At 46.5% G+C, this 18766-nt stretch overlaps 1 protein-coding gene across 2 annotated transcripts; it reads right to left on the bottom strand.

The window, feature by feature from the left end:
- Positions 1–2192: 2192 nt before the first annotated feature.
- On the bottom strand, positions 2193–18325 carry PPP1R7 (protein phosphatase 1 regulatory subunit 7). Of its 2 annotated transcripts, XM_041486898.1 has the most exons (11): positions 18204–18325; positions 17485–17562; positions 17197–17319; positions 13022–13077; positions 12011–12076; positions 11238–11368; positions 10187–10349; positions 7041–7157; positions 5704–5808; positions 4758–4844; positions 2193–2572 (listed from the first exon to the last, which is right to left on the bottom strand). In XM_041486898.1, exons 2-11 carry the CDS (start codon positions 17525–17527, stop codon positions 2396–2398), a joined length of 1068 nt encoding a protein of 355 aa, XP_041342832.1. In that variant the 5' UTR covers positions 17528–17562; positions 18204–18325; the 3' UTR covers positions 2193–2395. The 2 variants fall into 2 exon arrangements, with proteins under 2 accessions (XP_041342832.1, XP_041342833.1); XM_041486899.1 differs by lacking the exon at positions 17485–17562 and having other exon boundaries at positions 18204–18294.
- Positions 18326–18766: the final 441 nt, after the last annotated feature.

Genomic DNA, 18766 nt, shown 5'->3' with positions numbered 1-18766 from the left:
CTGAGCCCAGGAGTGCACCCAGAGCAGCCCAGGGAAAGAAGGGCTCATCTGGTTCACACAGAGCCTCTTCCTGCTTGCCAAGGTGAGACAAAAGGGCTGATGAGGGTCCCAGACTGGCACCAGTTAGCCCAAACCAGTTGGCACTGCCTCAGTCGCAGGGGTGCTGTGGCCAGGTGAGTGCTCCCACTCCCTGGTGGGTCAGTCCCCCTGCCTCAGTGCTCCTTGCCCATGTGGGAGCAGCACTCCCCTGTCCTTTAGCTGTCACCACGATATTTCCTGAAAAATCCCTTCACCAGGATTTCTTCTCCTGGGAAGCTGAGAAACCTCAGAGAAAAATGTAAATAATTATCTGATTCTTTTCTCCTGTGTTTGCTGCTTTGGAATGTGGCAGGTGCATGTTTGATTGTTTTTACTTATTGACCAATCAAAGCCAGCTGTGTCGAGGCTCTGAGAAGTCACATTTTTATTATTCATTTTCTAGCCTTCACTATAGTTCAGTATAGTTTTAGTATATAATTTAGAATAGAATAGAACAGAACAGAATAGATCAGCCTTCTAAGAATATGGAGTCAGATTCATCTCTTCCCTCGTCCTGGGACCCTCACCAACACAACATTTAGCCCTACTCAAAGACCCAGGAACCTGCTTTTCAGAGCCAAAGAAAGAAGGGATGGGGCTCTGGAGGAGAAGCTCAGAAGCAAAAAGGAGTGAGATCCCACAGCTGTCCATGGGACAGGAGCGGTGACTGGCAGTCACCAGGTCCCCTGGAAAGCAAGGAGGCTGCAAATGCCATCAGAGCCCCAGAGAAATGCAGCTGCTGGTGCAGAGTGGGACAGCCAGGAGCTCTGGGGCACTGTCCCCTTCCCCTGCAAGCTTGGGGACAGCAGCCCCTCACCTGCAGAGGCACCTGGAGCTGGAGCTGCTGCACAGTAGCTCCAGGGTGCCTTCAGCACCACCTTCCCCAGAGGAGTCATGTGCTGTGGGGAGAAGGTGACTCCAGCAGAAGATAAAAGGTAAAAGGTAACAGATAACAGATAAGGCTGCTGGCACCTGTAGCTGTTTGTGTGGGCAGCACTGGGGTGACTGTGCTGTGTGGATCAGCCTGGCAGAGCTGACCCAGGAGATGAACACAAACACATCCACCCCTGCTTCCACTCCTGGAGGAGGCCCCCACGGCAGGGCATATCCTGCCCTGGATCCACCAATCCATAAATCAAGGCTGGATTTACCACAAGGGGATAGAAATCTGGAGTCAGATCACTGGGTACCTTCTCTATGTGAATCCCAGCAGAGTGAAGCTGGTCCAGAAGTTTCTTCCTCCAGGTCCTGTGGATGGCAGCAGATCTCTCCTGCAAGTCCCTGTTCTCACAGTCCTGTTGCCAGCTCAGCTCTTGGGGGATGGTTTCCCACACCAGGACCAAGTCTGAGGCAAGGAAAGGGATCTCATGATGGAACCCAAAGCCACGTTTGTCCTGTCTCTCTCCTCCAGGACTTGGTGCTCTGGTGGGGCTGGGCATTGTCTTGTGAGTGAAAGAAGGAGCTGAGGGAAGGCTGTGCCTGCTCTGGAGAGGGCTCCAGCCACTTCACCCGGGTGTTCCTAATGGGAAACAGGAAGCTGGGAGAGTTCAGTAACAGGACTGAGAACTGCATCTGTCTCATGAAAGGGAAGGGCTGGAGCACCTGAGTAGGATGAGTGCTTCCCAGGGCTTTTCAACTGCTGCAGAGATGCACTTCAAGGGCCCAGATCAAACACAGGTGCAAAGGGACAGCAATACCACACTGCCATCTTCAGTAGAAGCAGGATGTGATTCAGATTTTCTGATGGCAAACACTGTCTGCAAAAAAGTGTTACCAAACCCTGTTAATATATTAACACCAGCTTGTCCCCAGTCCCTTCATGAGCTTGTAGCTGTGTTTAAAAACATGAATACAAAAGGGCTACTCCCCCTGCAGCCCCATGTTGTACCACCAGGTATACCCGGTAACTAACCTGGGTCAGATCTTTTTTCACCTTTTTTCACACCACTGCTGAGCCTTGATCCGGAGGTGGTGTTTGTGAGGACATTCCTAACCTGAACGTGTGTCACAGAGTCACCAGTGGTCAGCAAGTGGCTCCCATGGCTTCAGCCTGCTGCAAACACCTTCTGGTAAAACCTCCCCCATGAAATAAAAACCACAGGCACACTGAAGGCTCTGTGTTAAGATTTAATAATAATTATAACAACATTTCAAAAACAATGAGTGCATTGTACACGAGACCTGGTTTCAGTGCTTTTTGTTGACTTTTTGCCCTGTGTGTGTCAGTGTACTGAAGACCTGGGGAGTGGTGAGTGGATAAAAAACCCTGCTGGGACATTTCTTGGAGGAGGGCAGGGGAGAGAGGGCAGCAGGAGGCTCAGAATCGAACGAAGGTGGCGTCGATCTGCCGCACAGTCGGGAGGGCCAGCATGATTTTGCGCCGGTACTGGGGGTCCTTCTGCAGGGGGTTTCTCTCCAGGTACACAGTCTCCAAGTTCTTGGCTCCTTTCAGCTCATCCAGGTCGCTCCAGCTCTCTACGAGGTTGTCATTCATCTGCAGAGCACACACAGGCCCGTTCACGCCCACAGGGACCCCCAGAAAAGGAGAGCAGTCATGGTGCTGCGCCACTGCTACCAGGGCACCACCGCTCACAAACTCCTCCTCCACGAGATCCTTCTTGCCCTGGCAGCCCTGAGATGAGCTCTCCTGTCTCACATGCCAGGCCTCAGCACTAACCCAACCCCCCAGGCTGTCCTGGCTGCTGGGCAGATGCCCCACCCTTCAGAGAGCAGATCCAGGCCAACAGTGTGCCAGGAGAGACCCTGCAAGGCAGCAGGCCAGTCTCTGCACCATCTCCCTCTCCACCGTGCATTTATGGGCTGGAAATTGTTATATCATCATTTATTTCCACTGTGACACCCATCTTTAATGACTTCTCAGGACACATTAAAAAACGTCCCAAACTGACAAGAAAAGCAACATTTTCCTCTCCCCTCTACATAAATTTCCCTGCAAAAACTGCTTCTACACTCCAGAGGAAATGCCAAGCTCTCTGATTTGGGTTCTTCTCCTGCCTCATTGTTGGCTCAGCAATTGCACACAAAGGAATGAGTGCTTCAGCTGTCCAGCAAGGAAGCAAAGCTGCAAGGTGGCCCCATGCTGCCCAGCCCTGAGACAACAGCACCTTTTGCTTTTGGATACAGAGTCACTGCAGCAATGCCACCTTCACATAAAATATAAAAAAACTCACTGGATTGCCTCATTCTGCTACAGCTCATCACAATGTTACTTCAGCCAAGTCACTCAACTTGCAGGTATCTCAGTCCCTCCACTGGGGATGTGCTACTGGGAAACTGCTAGAAGACTATCACAGTGGATAGGATTTTGAATTCTGTTTACTTAAAGTGTTAAAGGACATTGTTATGTGGCTTCAGTTGTGCAGTCAGTGAAAAAAAAATATAAATTGGGAGATACAACACTGGTTTCCATTGAAAATTCTGCCCTGCTCCTTTTCAAACAAATCAATTTTTTTAAACATAGTGTTGGAAGGCTGGAACAAAGCCAGGAGGCATTTTCTGTGCTCAGCTAAGAGATCTTGGCCAGCACTCTGCTCTGACAAAGGACTCCAAACACACTGGTGTTTTTGCAAAGGAATCCAGCCAAGTTCAGCTCTGGCCTCTCCTTTCAGCACAACTGCAACCAGTGCAGACACCTCCTGTAAGCACAGCAACAGCAAAGAGGGAAACAGGAGGGAATTGCACGGGATAAGGACAGGCCCCACACCAGCCACACTGCACTGTCACCTCTACTGCCCCAAGATTAATGGGCAGCTAAATGGGCTTCTCCTCAGCCCTGCTCCTTAAAGAGCTCCCTGCAGACAGGCATGGCCAGGTAGCACTGCTGGGGGGCTCCTCAGCCACTCTGCAAGATGAGGAGCACCATCTAAGGAGCCTGGGCTCCAGACTCCAGCTGGGCTTCATTTGGAGCTGCTTTCCACTCCTTTTCTCTCAGCATCTGACCAAGAGTTTAAATAACTCCAAATGGCAGACCTTGTACAGCACAGCTCTTTTCCTCAGCCTTGAATGCAGAGACTCTCCAAGAGCTGAAGCACAGGCCAGCTCATGAACAGCTGCTGCTGCTTCTCCATTCTTTCACATGAGCACGTTTGTGCACAGCTCCCAAACATGGCACAGTGCTGATGCTTCAGGACAGGGCATCTCTGAATTTCCTGACCTGACCTAGGAAAGCCAAGGAGCTCAGCAATTCAGGGTGCCAGAAAGAAATAAAAGCAATCCTAAGCTGTTATCAGCCTCATAGGAATGGAACCAGAAGTTGGTTTCATTTTCTTCATATTTATAACACCATAAACACACCAACCCTGCTCTGAACAAGCTCTCTGCTTCCCCTGGTACTGTCATGCTCACTTACAGAAGGAAGAGCTGCAGAAACAGGACATGTGGGGCTGTGTCATAACCAACCTGAGCATGAAGGCAGAGCCCATTTCCTAGGCAGAGACAGGCTCCTTACCACTCAGCAAAGCTCAGCAAGAAATCTTTAAGCTCTTCCCTTTCCCTAGGGAAAACCACCACACACTCTTATCCAGACTGTCAGACCTTAAAGTGATCACCAGAACTAGGGGAGTTCCCTCCAAGGCACACATGCCCACATGCTGCCCAGCTGAAGGGTTTCCCTCACTGTGGCACAGACATTTTGGAGAACAGCTCTGGCCTGTGCTTACCCAGAACTCCTGCAGCTCTGTTAGGTGGCTGATATTCTCGATCTTCTTAATTCTGTTGGCTGCAATGTCCAGCATTGTGAGTTTGTTCTAGACAAAGCAAACACAAAAATATTAGATCTGATTTCCTTCATCTTCTCTGTGCCACTTTTTCCAGGCCCAGAGTTGGAAACTGTCAGGAGCAGACAGGTTATTGCCAGCTGCTCACATTCAGCTCAACTTTTGCTGCCTATATGGAACAAGGAAGATTGCTTTCAATTAAGCTGGGCTACTGACCCCCCAGATGTGACAAAGTGACCCCCCCATGTGACAAAAATGAAGGCAGTTACTGGCTGGATGGCAACTGCCAGCCAAGGGCTCCTAAAAAGTGAGCTTTACTCAAAGTACATTAAGAGGAGGATTAAAAATCAGATCCAAAGGGTCCCCTTAAGCAGCACAGCTGAACAAACTCTTAGCAGAAGGAAACTCAACAATTTTAGAAAAGCTTTTGCTGGGTGAGAGTGAAAATGATCCAGGCTTCCACAAAATCCATCCCATCCAAAAAGACAGATATGTACATTGGCAGGAAGGCAAGCTGCATGCTATAGCTGGCCTCTCTTACTCCCAGCTCCAGTTTTGTCCTGTTGAAAAGCACTCATGGTTATCTACAAGCTGCTGTCTGAAAGGCTGCAGCAGCTGTGTCCAGGAGCCTTCCCATGGCTCAGGATCAGCCAGGCTACTGCTTCAACCACATCTCCCTTCCCCATGTCACAAAAATAATCCTGCTCCAGAATATCTGGAGGATCTTTACCCACACGAGACACTTTAACATACAACAAACACTTGGATATTTGTGGTCTCTCAAGAGACCCAGGAACTGGGGAAACTGAGGAACAAAAACTTCCAGAAAAGCCACTAACACAAGCAGCTCAGGGCAACAATTGTGCTGCACAGTCAGCCAAAGGCTCACATTGTTCTCCAGTCCCTCGATGACCTCGATGCCGTTGTGGCTCAGGTAGAGCTCCCGCAGGTTCACCAGGCTCTGCAGCCCCTCAATCTTGGTCAGACGGTTGTTCTGCAAGTGCAGCAGGCTCTTTAGCACCCTCCACACAAACCCAAACCCATGGCACTCACTGGGGAAAAACCTTTCTCTAAAGTATGGCTGGGAAGGGGAAATAGTCTGCTTGGCCCACACAGACCTTGGGAGCTCAGCTGTTTGTCTCTGCACCACTGATGCACGAGGAAGTCCCCTGGGAGTCCCAGCCTCCAGCAAGAATCAGACTCTGACCTTCCCACCAAAAGCCTGAAAGTTTTTGGCTTGGTGCCTTAAGAAACAGCAGGCCTGTGCATGAACAGTGTTCATTTTGTAGGTCTTTACAAATGGGAAAGTCAGAGGCAGTTACACCACCTTAATCACACTGCACTCTTGTCTTGTCTGCACTCTTGCAGGACATAAAGCTAATTGTTTAAGTTCTGCAGAATAATGGCACATACAGGTACCACAGCAGGCAGTCAGTGTGGCTTGCCAGCAGCTTTAAGAGCTACTACAATGCACAAGCACTGTCTCATGGATAAGGAGATGCAGTGAAAGAAATTAGCTGAGTGTATTTTATTCCACCTTTTTTAAAAGCAAGAAGCTGTTTGAAAGCTCACTAAGGACAGATTGCATTCAGCACAGGCTCATTCACATTTCTTCAGAAAGAAGGCAGTGACTCTGAGCCACTGTCCCTGTAAGGACTACCAGCATAACACTTTAGGTGTTAACACATTAGGAAACAGTGTTTCAGGAAGGAAGTAGGGGATAACACTAATTTCCTCTTCTTTCTTCCTTAAAAATCAAACAGCTGTTTTATAATTTTATCAGTGTCTGTCAATCTCAAGTAGCATGAAAGGATAAAAAAAAAGACAACACAAAGATTAACACACTTCCTTCCAGCACAGGAGTGTGACCCTGACACTGCAGACCTGCTAATGGGGGGCTTACAGGAAGGCTGGAGAGGGATTTTCACAGGAGTATGCAGTAACAGGACAAGGGGGAATGGCCTTGAGCTGAAGGAAGACGGGTTTAATTTAGGTGTTAGGAAGAAATTCTCCTCTGTGAGGGAGGTGAGGGCCTGGCACAGAGAAGCTGTGGCTGCCCCTGGATCCCTGGGGGAGCCTGGGACACAGCCTGGGATGGTGGAAGGTGTCCTGACCGTTTCAGGGGCTGGAACAAGATGGTCTTTAAGGCTCCTTCCGGCCCAAACCATGAGAAGAGCTGATCCTATCTCACAGGGTGGTTCAAGGCTTTCAGAACACAAGCAGTACCTGTATACTGAGCACAGTCAGGTTTGTCAGGGCATCCAGGTTCTGGAGCTTGGTGATTTTATTCTTTCCAAGGAACAGACTGTCAAGGTTAGCCAAGGTGTCAATGTTTTCAATTACCTGTGAAAAGACCAGAGGAGACAGTGTTACTGCAGAACTCCACCTGGGAGACGTGGCTGTCACCTTGTAGCCACATTATAACCCCGTGGTGTATCCTGGGTAGAAGATACTCCTTTGTGAAGGAAAAAAAAGCTGCCACTAGTGAATGGCAAGAGAACCTGGGAAGAAAGAACACAATTTGTAAATTGAGTCCTGCACATCAGTGACTGTATAACACGGAGGTGAGTGTTCAGCTTCTCTGCCATAAGCCAAGTTAGCTGTCTCACAGGTGTGTGTGATACTGGATTTCACTTCTGGCTACACAGCCTTGCTTCTGCAGAACACACCCACAGCAGTCTGAGTGATGCACACTTCTTAAATACACACTGCTGGGAGAATACACACACTGCTCCAGTTTAGCTTGAGCTCAGCCTTCAGGAAGAGAAAAATCAGGATTTCTGGGAAGCATCAAGGATATTACAAAGGAAGGGAGAAAGCATGAACAGAAGAGTGAAAACAGGAAAAAAGGGAAAAGGGTAAGATTACAAAAGGCTCCTGCAAACAAAAGGAGACACTTGTATTTCACAGGGAAAAGCCTCTGAATTAAAAAACCAAGATGCTGTTAAAAGCAAAAAGGACTTCACAACCAGACTTCAGCTCACAGTAAAAACAGTAATATGGACACAGACACACCCAGAGCTGTGTGACTGTGCTGAGGCAGGCTGTGACATCTCAGCTTTTCCACATGCTTCTTGCTGCCAAAATTTCAAATCAATGCTGGGGAGCCAGGCCACCGAGTCCCAGCACCACCTGGATCACTCTGGGTGTTCACCTGTGCACGCAGTAACACAAGGAAGGAGAAGATGGACACTCAGGAAAGGCAAGAAGCTTTTCAACCTCTATCCCACAGCTGCCAGAAGATTGAACATACAGTGTTAATCAGCTCAAATTTGCATTCACCCCCCTTCTAGATTACGGACTTAGCCCTGTTGTGACCTTGCAAGAAAAATTATAGATTTGTTGCTCATTGGCAGCTTCTCCAGCCCTGAGGAGGAAATACTGATGACTCAGTACAGGGAGAGGAATGGAACAGATGAACATGAGGGGACAAAACCTAAGAACAAGTAAAGAAGTGCTTACATTACAGCTGCCTCAGTCCAGCTTTAAGGAAATAAAGCATTAAATATGTCAGCTCAAGCATAAAGTTCTGCTTCCCAAAAGAAACAGAGCAAGAAGTGCTAAGTCATGAGGGACTCCAAGGTAAGGGCACTCTGGGGGGTTTGAGTAGGCAAGAACAACCCAGCTGCAGCAGCTTTGATACAAAGGAAGAAGTCAATCAGGCACCTCAGAGCCAAGAACACTGCCTGAAGAGTCCACAGGCTTGTACCCTAAAGAGTTAAGGGTATGTCCAGCTGTAAAACACACAGCCAAAGCACCCTAACCAAGAGAAAACCAGCCCAGGAGTTCCAGCTACCCCCAGGCAGCATGAGATTTCTTTGTGCCAAGTCACAGGTTACTCACTCCAATAAAGCAATTAGAAGCATAGAACACTGCTGCTTGAAGAAGTCAGAACAGAATTAACAGACAAACAGAAAAAAACCCACCAAAAATAAAATAATTTAAGAAGCTTATGTTACTCATACTGTGACAATTTAGGTTTTTTTGTTGTTGTTTGTTTGTTCTGTTAATATGCTCAGGCTCAACACTGAGAAAACACATAAATCTAATCTCACTGTTAAAAAGACATTCCTTGGCTTGACAACATTGTTGACAATGTACTGCCTAAGTATCAATTCTGAAATCTAGCTGGATTTCTTTTTTTTTCCAGATGATAATGATGCTTAGATACAGAACACAGTACAGTTTTGTTTAACCCAACTTCTGTAATGCAAGGATCAGTGTGCTGAGCCTGCTGTGCTTCTGAAAAAAGCCAAGTGCTTCTCTCCAAAACTCCTGTTCCCCCACCCTATGCAAACTCTAAGGTTCCTAATCCCTCATCTGACCTGGCTGATGTTCTCACACTCTAGATTTATCCCCCTAAATAATTTCATTTCCAAAGCAAAAATTCCTGGAAAACAATTCAGTCCAATCTGGCTTTAGGAGCAAACCAAAATTTTTCCTCTTCAAAAATGCAGCACACATTTCTGCCTTAGAAGGCTGCTTTTAATAGATGAAGTTTCCTTCTTTTCTACAAAGACAAGTGTTCTTCCACAAGTCCTGAAACAAAGAGGACAAACTGATCTTTTCCTAATCTTTCAGGATAACAAGTAATTTCTCAGAGACTATAAATGGGCAGCACCAACTCAGACCACACTGATTGAAATGCACTCATCTTCTATGAGTATTTTCTAAAGAGCATGTAATTAAAAAAGCTTTAAAAAAAAGAGCTTATTTTGCATGTTGCAAGTCTTTTGTGTCATCTGTCTTACCAGTTCTCTTATGAACTGAGAAAATACATGAATCATACCTTAGGGACAGGAGAGACTACTCATAACTGCTCTCCTGTAAGTGGCAGAGATTTTAAATTGAAAAAGTCACAATCTGCATAATAAAACCCCAAAGCAATCAGCAGTACAGTACCAAATTTTAGGTTTTAAAGGCATTCTAGAGCAAAGCCTCAAGAAATTTTTTTTCCTAAACAAGACTGAGTGCCATAGCAGGCTGTCAATTGCACCTGCAGATCAAACTCATTTTCTTTTCAATAGGTTTCATGGACTCAGCACCAGCCTGTAGCAAGGTAAGAGAAAACAACTGCTACTTTTGATAGGCTCGGCTCTCTAGCAAGAAGAAACCATCACCTGCAAAAGGAAACACACAGGGGACGTAAGAGTTCATTAAAGACAAAAACTCACAAATGGTGATTTAGCAGCCAGGCACTAATGCATAATGAAAGGCTCCAGCATGCACAGCAATAAGCACAGGCAGTGACTGGAACAATAAAAACCAACAAAACTGCAAATCCAAGTCAATGCAGTGCACTTTCAGAAAATGCCAATATCACAGCACAGAGCTGAAAACTCTCCAGCCAACATCTCTCCAAGCAAACCTACCCGAATTCGATTGGACCCCAACTCTAACATCTGCAGCATCTGCAAGCTGCTCAAATTCTCAATTTTGCTGATTTTGTTGTTGACAAGGAAGAGCTTTTTAAGCTGGGTAAGCCGATCCAGTCCTTCAATGTGTCGCAGAACATTAAAGGAGATGTCCAGGACCCTGAGGCAAAACAAACCAAAGGTCTCATCAGTCCATCAGGCAGGGATCATTCTGAAAGAGGCACTTTTAAACTGGTGGGGAATCTCCCTCCACGTCTGCAGAGATCAAGCATTTGCTAGGCCTTGAAGCTGAAGTCATGAATGCAATTTCTTTTTATCAGAAAACACAACAAATAAAACTCTCAAAATACTTCTGTAGTGTGTTAGGAAAAAAAAAAATCATCTGCCACATGCAGAAGACAGCCACTATTTTGCCCAGCCATGGAGCTGCCACAGTGGGAGGAAGCCAATCTGCATTGTCCTTAGGAAAGGTACCTGCCTGAAAGATCTGCCTCTGACAGGACCATGCCAAGGGATCCCCTGGGCAGGAAGCAATTGTGATGGTGAGAAGTGGGCCAGTCCTGCCCCAGGGGGAACAGTTTTGTAATGTACCCCCAGAGTGATCCAGGCAAGTGCCAGAAACTCAGAAACTTGGAAGAGTACTTACTCCTTCCCTAACACTCGTCAAAAAAACCCCAAAAACCTTACCTGAAATCTCTTGTCATTTCTGCAGGAATAAACACCTGTTACTCAGAGCTCTCACTGCAAGAGCAAAGGGAGCCTGAGAGCTCCCACACCTGAGTGGAAGCTACAGCCACCAGCCATTCTCACTGCCTCACACAGCACAGGGCTCATTTCCAGCTGCCTGTCCCTGGGCAGCTCCAGGATAATGAAATTTGTGTACTGCACAGGTCGAATATCAATACAGAACAGACATTATCCTTCACAGAGCAGCAAAATAAATTCTGAGAGAGGCTTGGGTGATAATCACTGGACTAAGTACAGCATGAGTAACACAGTGAGCAGCAAACCACCCCCAAACTAATCCTGGTGATTCCCCTGGACTCACTCAAGGTCCACCAGAGACTCCAAGTTCTCAATCTTCCGAATTTGATTGTCATAGAGATCCAACTCCCGCAAGGTCTGCAACTGCTCCAGGTTCTCAATGTGCTTAATCAAATTCTGACGGAGACACAGAGTCTGGAAAAGTTGAGGAAATTGTTGAGGAAAAGTTTAAAAAGAAACAGGAATATGGCTATGTGTGAATGCATGTGATGCCTTCTGGCTTACAGACTGAAAGGTGTGGGTGAGGGTTCCCCATGAAGTTCTGCTGGGAATTTGTTGGGTTGTTAGTGGCTTGTGGGGTTTTGTTTGGTTTTTTAATACAATCTTTTCTTGGTATGCTCCAGTTCTACAGAAGGAAATCTTTCAGCCACAATGGTCAGATACAGTAACAGCAGCCCAGAGAGGATACAAAATCTCCATCCTTGGAAATACTCAAAAGCTTAACTGGAGAAGGCCTGGAGCAACACATTCCAACTGGGCCTGCTTTGAGGGCTTTACTGAGATCCTTTGCCACCCACATTATTCAATGTTCAGTCTGCTGTGCTAGTCCAGGATGTGCCCTGATGCACTGCCTCTCATCCACTTCCAAAACACACTTGCAAAATCCCAAGATTTTTATTATTCCTAGACAAATAGGTAAACACTACCTTTTCCAGCTAAAAATGAAGCAACTCACTAAATCTCAGCCAAGAAGAGGCTGTCTCTCTGTCCTCTTAGAGGTTAGATCTACAAAATCCCCAGTTCCAAGAGGCATTCTCTATTCCCCAGGACTGTTACCTTCACTTTCTTGAGCACCTCAAATCCTTCAATCTTCCCAATCCGGAAATGATTCAAGTCAACATCCTTAAAGAGAAATGGAGGGATTTAGCAGTTGTTTCAAAACAAATCTGGTCTTTAAAGATCAACCTGGTACTTTGTTCTAGGAAATCATAGTCTTACGAAATGTGTAGCTCATTAAAACTTCCATTCCAAGAGCATTTGTAAAATGGGTTTGGCACATGATTTTACCACCACAACTGAGACACACTGCCTGAACCTGTCAACTGCATATAATGCAGCAGCCCTTTCCTGAGTCTGAGCATTACCAAAATTAGAAATCCTCAGAAATTTATTGAGATGGAAAAATTCTTGCATAAATAAAGCTTTGCTTAAAGTTCTCTTACCTACTTTGCTAGGGCTTAACCAGAACACAAGTTGCCATTTCCAGTTCCAGGCCTCAGATGAGCAGGAGTCACTGACAGTTTGAATAACCAGTGGTTTTGTGAATGTTAATTCTGCACTGGCAATCAGCTGAGGCACTTCCCATCTGTGCTGTTCAGCCCCAGATGCTCCAGATTTGAAAGTCAAAGAGAAAGAGAGCACTTCCCCACCCTCAAAAGCAGCTCAAACCCTCTGCTGCTAACGGGCTCACGAGGTAGCTGATGCCAAGGCTCTGGGCTGGCTAAGTCACTGTGCCTGTTCCAAACCACAGAGCTCACAGCAGCTAACAGCTCTCTGAACAGACTCCCTGAAGCTCACAGCCCAGCAGTACCTCTTGCAGCACAGACACACTTTCAGTGCATCTACGCTTCATTTAAAATTCTAAAGTACTAACAGAACGTTTCAGCTAGTGATGAAAAATAGAACACCTCTACTTCTAGTCTAAAGGCTCTGAATCAGCTCTGGGGAGGATCACAGCAGCCAGCACCTTCAGAAGAATGAGATCTTTGAATCAGGTTTCAATACTTGCCTTTGCCTACCTTTGCTTCCTGCCGAATAAAGCCCGTAAGGACAAAAATCTGCCTTTACCTCAGCCTCTGGGTCCAGGCTAATAGTCTCCATGTCCACTGGTGTCTCCGCTTCTCCTGCAGCAGAAGCAAACACATGACAAGCTCCTGTAGCAGACAGCCTGAGGCAGGATAACAGCCACCATGCAGAGAGCAAATGCTCCTCAGGAGCAGAACCACATGAGAGGCACAGTTCAGACATTCTGCTTCATTAAAACCATGAGAGCTCGTTAGGGATAAACCTTTCTTTACTGCAGGATTTCATGCTCAGATGTAAAACACACACAGAGCAGCCCAACCTGCCTGTGTGGCTGCTGGGAACTGCAGGCTCAAGGGTGGGCAGGATGCCTTTCCTTCACACCTACCCCACTGAGAGTGCCTGTGCTCCTCTGACAACATAATAAAACCTTGCCAAGAAGGAATCCTAACTGCCTGGTGAGATGGCCAGGAATGACCAAACGTCTCAACAATCCCACCCTTCAGGTTTTGGGTTTTTTTTTTATTAGCACTGCCACTGTATGTCACTATTGTCAACACTTTTGCATGGATCTCCCTTCCTTTGTTTGGCTGAACTCTCTACTATGCCAGACAACACTGTTTATCCCACTGCATGAATTTCCTTGGGAAGTGCTTTTACAGCTCTGGAAAACACCCCAGCATTTGCTGTGCTTCTACCACAGCACACGAGGGAGGGAAATTTACTGCAGAATTCATGCTGAATAATTCATGCTCTTTCCCATTTGGTGCATCAATTTCTGAAGAAAAACAAAGTCTGATTCAGCTTTGCAAAACTGAATTACAACACGATTTGCAAAATTTTTTCTACTTCACGTGCAAAGCTTCTCTGAGTGCAAAGCTACCAAAAACCCAAGCAGCTTTAATTACAGTCCCATCCCAAAGGCTTTGCACTAACTCCTGCATGTATGCAAGCTCATTCCCTTAACCCAGCAGCAGTGACTGTTTTCACAGCCCAGAATGGTTAAATCCCTGTAAATGTCAAGTGCTCCTATTTAATGAGTGTTCTTCCTGCTAATGCTTGGCCTTGGAAGTTGCAGTGCAGGCACAAACAGTACCAGCATCACCATTTTTAATGCCACCATCCAGCTCCGAGGCTTTGGTGGTCCACAGATCATCACTGACCTTCCTGTATTTGGGCTGTTGCTCTTGCCTGGACATTTAAACAGGAAAGAGACTCACTGAGCTGATTCACAGAAGTTAAGACTGAAAAAGCAATCCTCTTTTATTTTTTTTTTTTTAATAGTACAAAATAGCAGGAAACATAAATTATATTTTGGGAATGCAAAATGAGCTGGTAGTCTCGGGGATGTTGAACAGCAAGCTAGAAATGCCACCAAAAATTGACAGACACACATGTATGTGCCTCTCAGCAATGAGCAACACCTGCTTTTTTCTTTAGTCCCATATCAGGAGCTCTGCCCTCCAGCAAGGGAGTGGGATACCCCACCCTGCTGCTATCAAGGCTGTACCTCTTCGGCCTCTTTCTTGGGTGCAAAGACTCTCAGTGAGAAGTGCTCCAAGCCAAACAAGCAGCCTTGCAGAATTTACAGCCCACAGGAACAGTGCCCAGCTTTGGAACAACAGTTATTTAAGACAGCACATGAAAAATCCAAATTATGTCCCTGGTATTGAGTGATACTGGCAGTAACTTAATGGCCATGGTGAAGGAACTTTTTGAGTTTCAGGTCCTTTGAGACTTTAAAGTTGTCCAACAGTAAAGCCAATTACATACTTGGTAAAGAAAAAAAATCTTTAGCAAAAAACTCCATTCAAGCAATTGACTTTGTTTGGCTAGGAAGCTTGAATATTTTAATTTATAAACACTTGATTTAGGTAATGTGTTAAATACTCTGTTCTGAGACTCCTCTTAATTTTGACATATGGCTTTGAGAGACCTCTCATGATAGCCAGTGTGGAAAGCAGCACTCAAATCCAAAGCTGCAAAACCAAATCACACAGAATACACATTGAATTCACTAAAATAAATTTAAAACTGAACACACAGGCAGTGCTGTTGTGTACTAAAGTCAACTGCCATGAAGTCTATGCACTATGTATAAAGCATTCAGCAGCCTGAGAGAGATGTGTGCCTGGTATGAGCTGTAAATAAGTATTTGTAGGAAAATGTTAAAATACATTTTCTCTCAAAAGCAGAAAAAAAAACCAAAAAAAAAAAAAAAAAAAAAAAGAAAGAAAAAAAAAAAAAAAAAAAAAAAAAAAAAAAAAAAAAAAAAAAAGGAAGGAGAAAGAAGAGAAAAATGGTTCTAGCAAATTTACAGCCATTTATATGTCACTTTATTTATGAAGTGACTGGATATAAAAAAAACCTCTAAACTGACCCTCCTACAAGCACTTTACAGCCAGGACTGCAATTTCCCTTGCAAATTGCTTTACTCCACACTTCTCAGTGGAAAAAATCCCATCACTCTGGCAGTGAAGTTTCCTAAGTGAATTTCTGTGTAACCTATGCCTGCAAGCCACATGCATTTGCAGAGGTGGAAAAAAATCCACCATTGAGAAAACCCAAATTCCACAGTGGGAACAGTCATTACTGAGTTATGTAAGTTCACAGTACCACAAGCATTTCAATCAACAAAAAGCCTAACTACACTTTTTAAGTGCATATGCATGAAGAACATTATAAATAGCTCAGTTACATGATTTCTAACCAGAGGCTCTATTCCTCAGAGAATTAGCTAAATGATGAATTTGAAATTTCAGCTGTTCAAGCTACTTAAGATCTTCTGTGAAAAAAATGTGGAAAACTCATCATTTTCCTTTCAGCTGAGAAATTCAAAGCTGGCTGTGGAAAGTATTTCAAATGTTCAAAAATTATTCCTCTGCTTGGTTCCTGCCCTAGTTTTTTCAATGCTTACAGTTTGGAAAAAGCAACAATACAGTCATTATATTAAACAGTACACAAATGTAATTCAGCAAACAAATCTGAATGTGCTTTTCTTGCTTTCACTAGAGTGAAAGTACATCACTTCTGCATTTCCTTTCATAGAACTCCCAGGGGAACAATGTGCAAAATACAACCTCCAACACACAGCTAAATCATGGCAGCTGAGCAAACACTCAGGATTCCAGGCAGGCAAAGGAAAGCTCTGTCTGATCTGCACGGTTCCATCAACTGCACAGCGCTTGGGATGCACACTCTGCAAAGCCATGAAGACTGGAAGAGCATTTCTTTAGTGATATTTAGGGGGTTTAAACTATCAGCAACAAATTAGATCTATATAGAGTGCATTTAGTTATGGGAAGAGATTTAAAATTCCAGTAACAATTTATCAGTTTGAAAGATACTTTGTCAAATCCCAACGTGCAAGGTTAAGACGAGCAGGGATCCGCTGCAAGAACTAAAATTTCTTTCATTATTTCCCTTCCAGTATCCCAATAATAATAACACGGAGATCTCTGTCAAAAGGATGATGTTACGCTTCAGACTGCACCAAAAGCTGAAATCACCACACAGGGTCTGCAGAAATGGATCTGCTCTGACAAGCTCCATGCAAGCCACTGAAAACCCTTCCATCAAACATCCACGGGCTTTAAAGTCTGTCAGTATTTCTACCCCATGTTTTAGTGCAAACAGTGGGATCAGTAGGAAAAGTCTACACCCAAGAGGATTCAAACACATAATTTTGAGATGTCTTAGACCATTTTAAACATGCTGTTTTAATTTAAAAAAATTAAAACAACAAAAGGGACAGGTTCCTTCAAGCCATCTAGAAATAGTCTTGGTTGCCTTCCAAAGGAACCTGGGAATTCTGTAGGCAAAAAAAAACTACATAAACTAAGGCAGAATTACGAAAAGCTCCTCATGATACCTTATGTGGAAAGATTTTCATTAGAAGTTATCTAAATTTCCATAAAAGAAAAACATGAATAAAGACGCTCTGCATTTTGATATCAAATATTTCAAAGAGAAACACGGATGGGTAAATAAACAAGGGGGAAAAAAAAAACAAAACAAAACAAAACAAAGCTCTAATACTAGCAGTTCCATAAAAAGCAGGCAACTTTATTCTAGCAAGGACAACGCTACAGATTTATTGAGGACGGCTCTGGGGCAGGTTCCCATGGATACCCCGGGAGGAGCCCAGGGGCTGCGGCAGGCTGCGCACACGCGGCCGCCGCTCCTGGAGGCAGCGCTGAGTGCCGAGGCTCGCACGGTACCTGCGGAGTTCTCGCCGTTCTGCTCATCCCGCAGGCTCTGCTGGCTCAGCTCTGTCACCAAGCGAACCGCCTGCTTCCTCCCCTCCTCGTCGCCAGACTCCTCGGACTCGATCCTCTTATCCACTGCACAAGACACAGAAAGGCAGAGTTAGGCTTTTCCCGGCAGCACGGGGCAGCAGCAGCAGCAGGCAGGTAAAATAACCAGGATTCACATAAACGACTAGGCAGTTAGTAGAAATCCTAAGTTAACTAAATGAAAGGTTTAGTCTTAAATAAAAGGCCTCTTACCCCTTGTTTCTACTTTGATTTTGGATGCACTTTTTCCTCCCATCACATCTTCCTAAAACCAACAATCTGGGAAGAAGACTGGAGGAAAAAGGAAATTTCTTAGATCAATGAAGTGCAATTCCAAAGATTACGGAGATGGAATTAGAACGATTACATTTTAAGAGCTTTTAGAATTAAAAAAAATAAATAATTAATCAGTATCATGTACAATAGTACCAATGACACGAAGAAGTGAAGGCATCGATAAAAAAAAAAATCCTCGCAGATAAGAGCAACCTCCCCAGAACAGCCTGCCGGGTCCCTTCACGTTCACCGAGCCACAGCCGCCCTGAGCCTGGGCCAGCAGAAGCTGCTCGCTGGCCCCGCTCAGTCTTTCCTCTCGTCTCACCGGGGGACTAAGGAACACCAGCGCCATCCTGAAGGCTTCCTTCTCGTTATCTTTACTTTTTACGTCACGGCCATCTCCACAACCCCACTCCTTGTCCCTGTGGCCACGGAGCCCGCGGGCATCCCGCCCCGCGGTGCCACACACCGGCCCTGGCAGGGCCCGGCCGCCGGACACCGGCCTCGGGCTGGACACACGGGGGCTGCGCGACCCCGCAGGGCCCACGAGCCCTCGCGGCGCGCAGCCGGCAGCCACACCGCACAGAGGCGGCGCTGGAGCAGCCGGCCGCGCCACCCCGACCCCGAGTCTCCAGGCAGCCCCGGCGGGCTCTCACCCTCCATCATCTCCTGCGGCCCCGCTCCGCTCTCCGCCGCCATATCGCTCCTCCTCCCGCCGCCCCTTCCGGAAACTGCCTCCGCCGCCGCCGCAGCCAATCACAGCCCGCCGCTGCTGCCGCGCCCCAGCCAATCGCTAGCAGCTGGAGCGCCCAGGAAGGGGGCAGAGCCCCGCCCACATCCCAGCGCTGCCTTCTGGGAGTTGTAGTTCTCTGCAGGAGGGGTGGGAGGCGGCCAGGACCTGCTCCCCTCCGCCGGCGCCTGGAGCCGGTCGCGTTACGCGCTGCTCTCGGCCTCGTCCTCCCGCCTACAAACCCTTGGGAGGAGCAGCTACCGCCCTGCCGAAGGGCCTGCCACCCGCCCCCGGAGCAGGTCGGCCGCGCTGCCTCGCGGAGCGCGGGCACCGCGTGTGGCGGCGGCGGGAAAGGGGAAGGGAGGCCGGCGGGACCAACGGGCACCCGGGCCCGCGAGCTGTTTTGCCTCCTCCCGCGCTCGTGTCCCATTTGCTCCTCTCCGTGCCGCTCTCGCAGCGCCTGTGCTCATTGGTGCCGTGCTGCTCAGT

This window comes from Pyrgilauda ruficollis, unplaced genomic scaffold (genome assembly GCF_017590135.1).
Source record: "Pyrgilauda ruficollis isolate IOZ18807 unplaced genomic scaffold, ASM1759013v1 scaffold79, whole genome shotgun sequence".
Taxonomy (NCBI): Eukaryota; Metazoa; Chordata; class Aves; order Passeriformes; family Passeridae; genus Pyrgilauda; species Pyrgilauda ruficollis.
The sequence above is the reverse complement of the archived record's forward strand: the minus strand, read 5'-3'. Positions and strand labels throughout refer to the sequence as shown.

Excerpts from the sequence above, each read along its gene's own strand:
- PPP1R7 (XM_041486898.1), bottom strand. The coding sequence starts at position 17,527 with ATGGGAGGAAAAAGTGCATCCAAAATCAAAGTAGAAACAAGGG. Across the intron at positions 13,078-17,196 it reads GAACGGCGAGAACTCCGCAG|GAGAAGCGGAGACACCAGTG; the intron begins GTACCGTGCGAG and ends CTTCTGCTGCAG. Across the intron at positions 12,077-13,021 it reads GCCTGGACCCAGAGGCTGAG|GATGTTGACTTGAATCATTT; the intron begins GTAAAGGCAGAT and ends TTTCTCTTTAAG.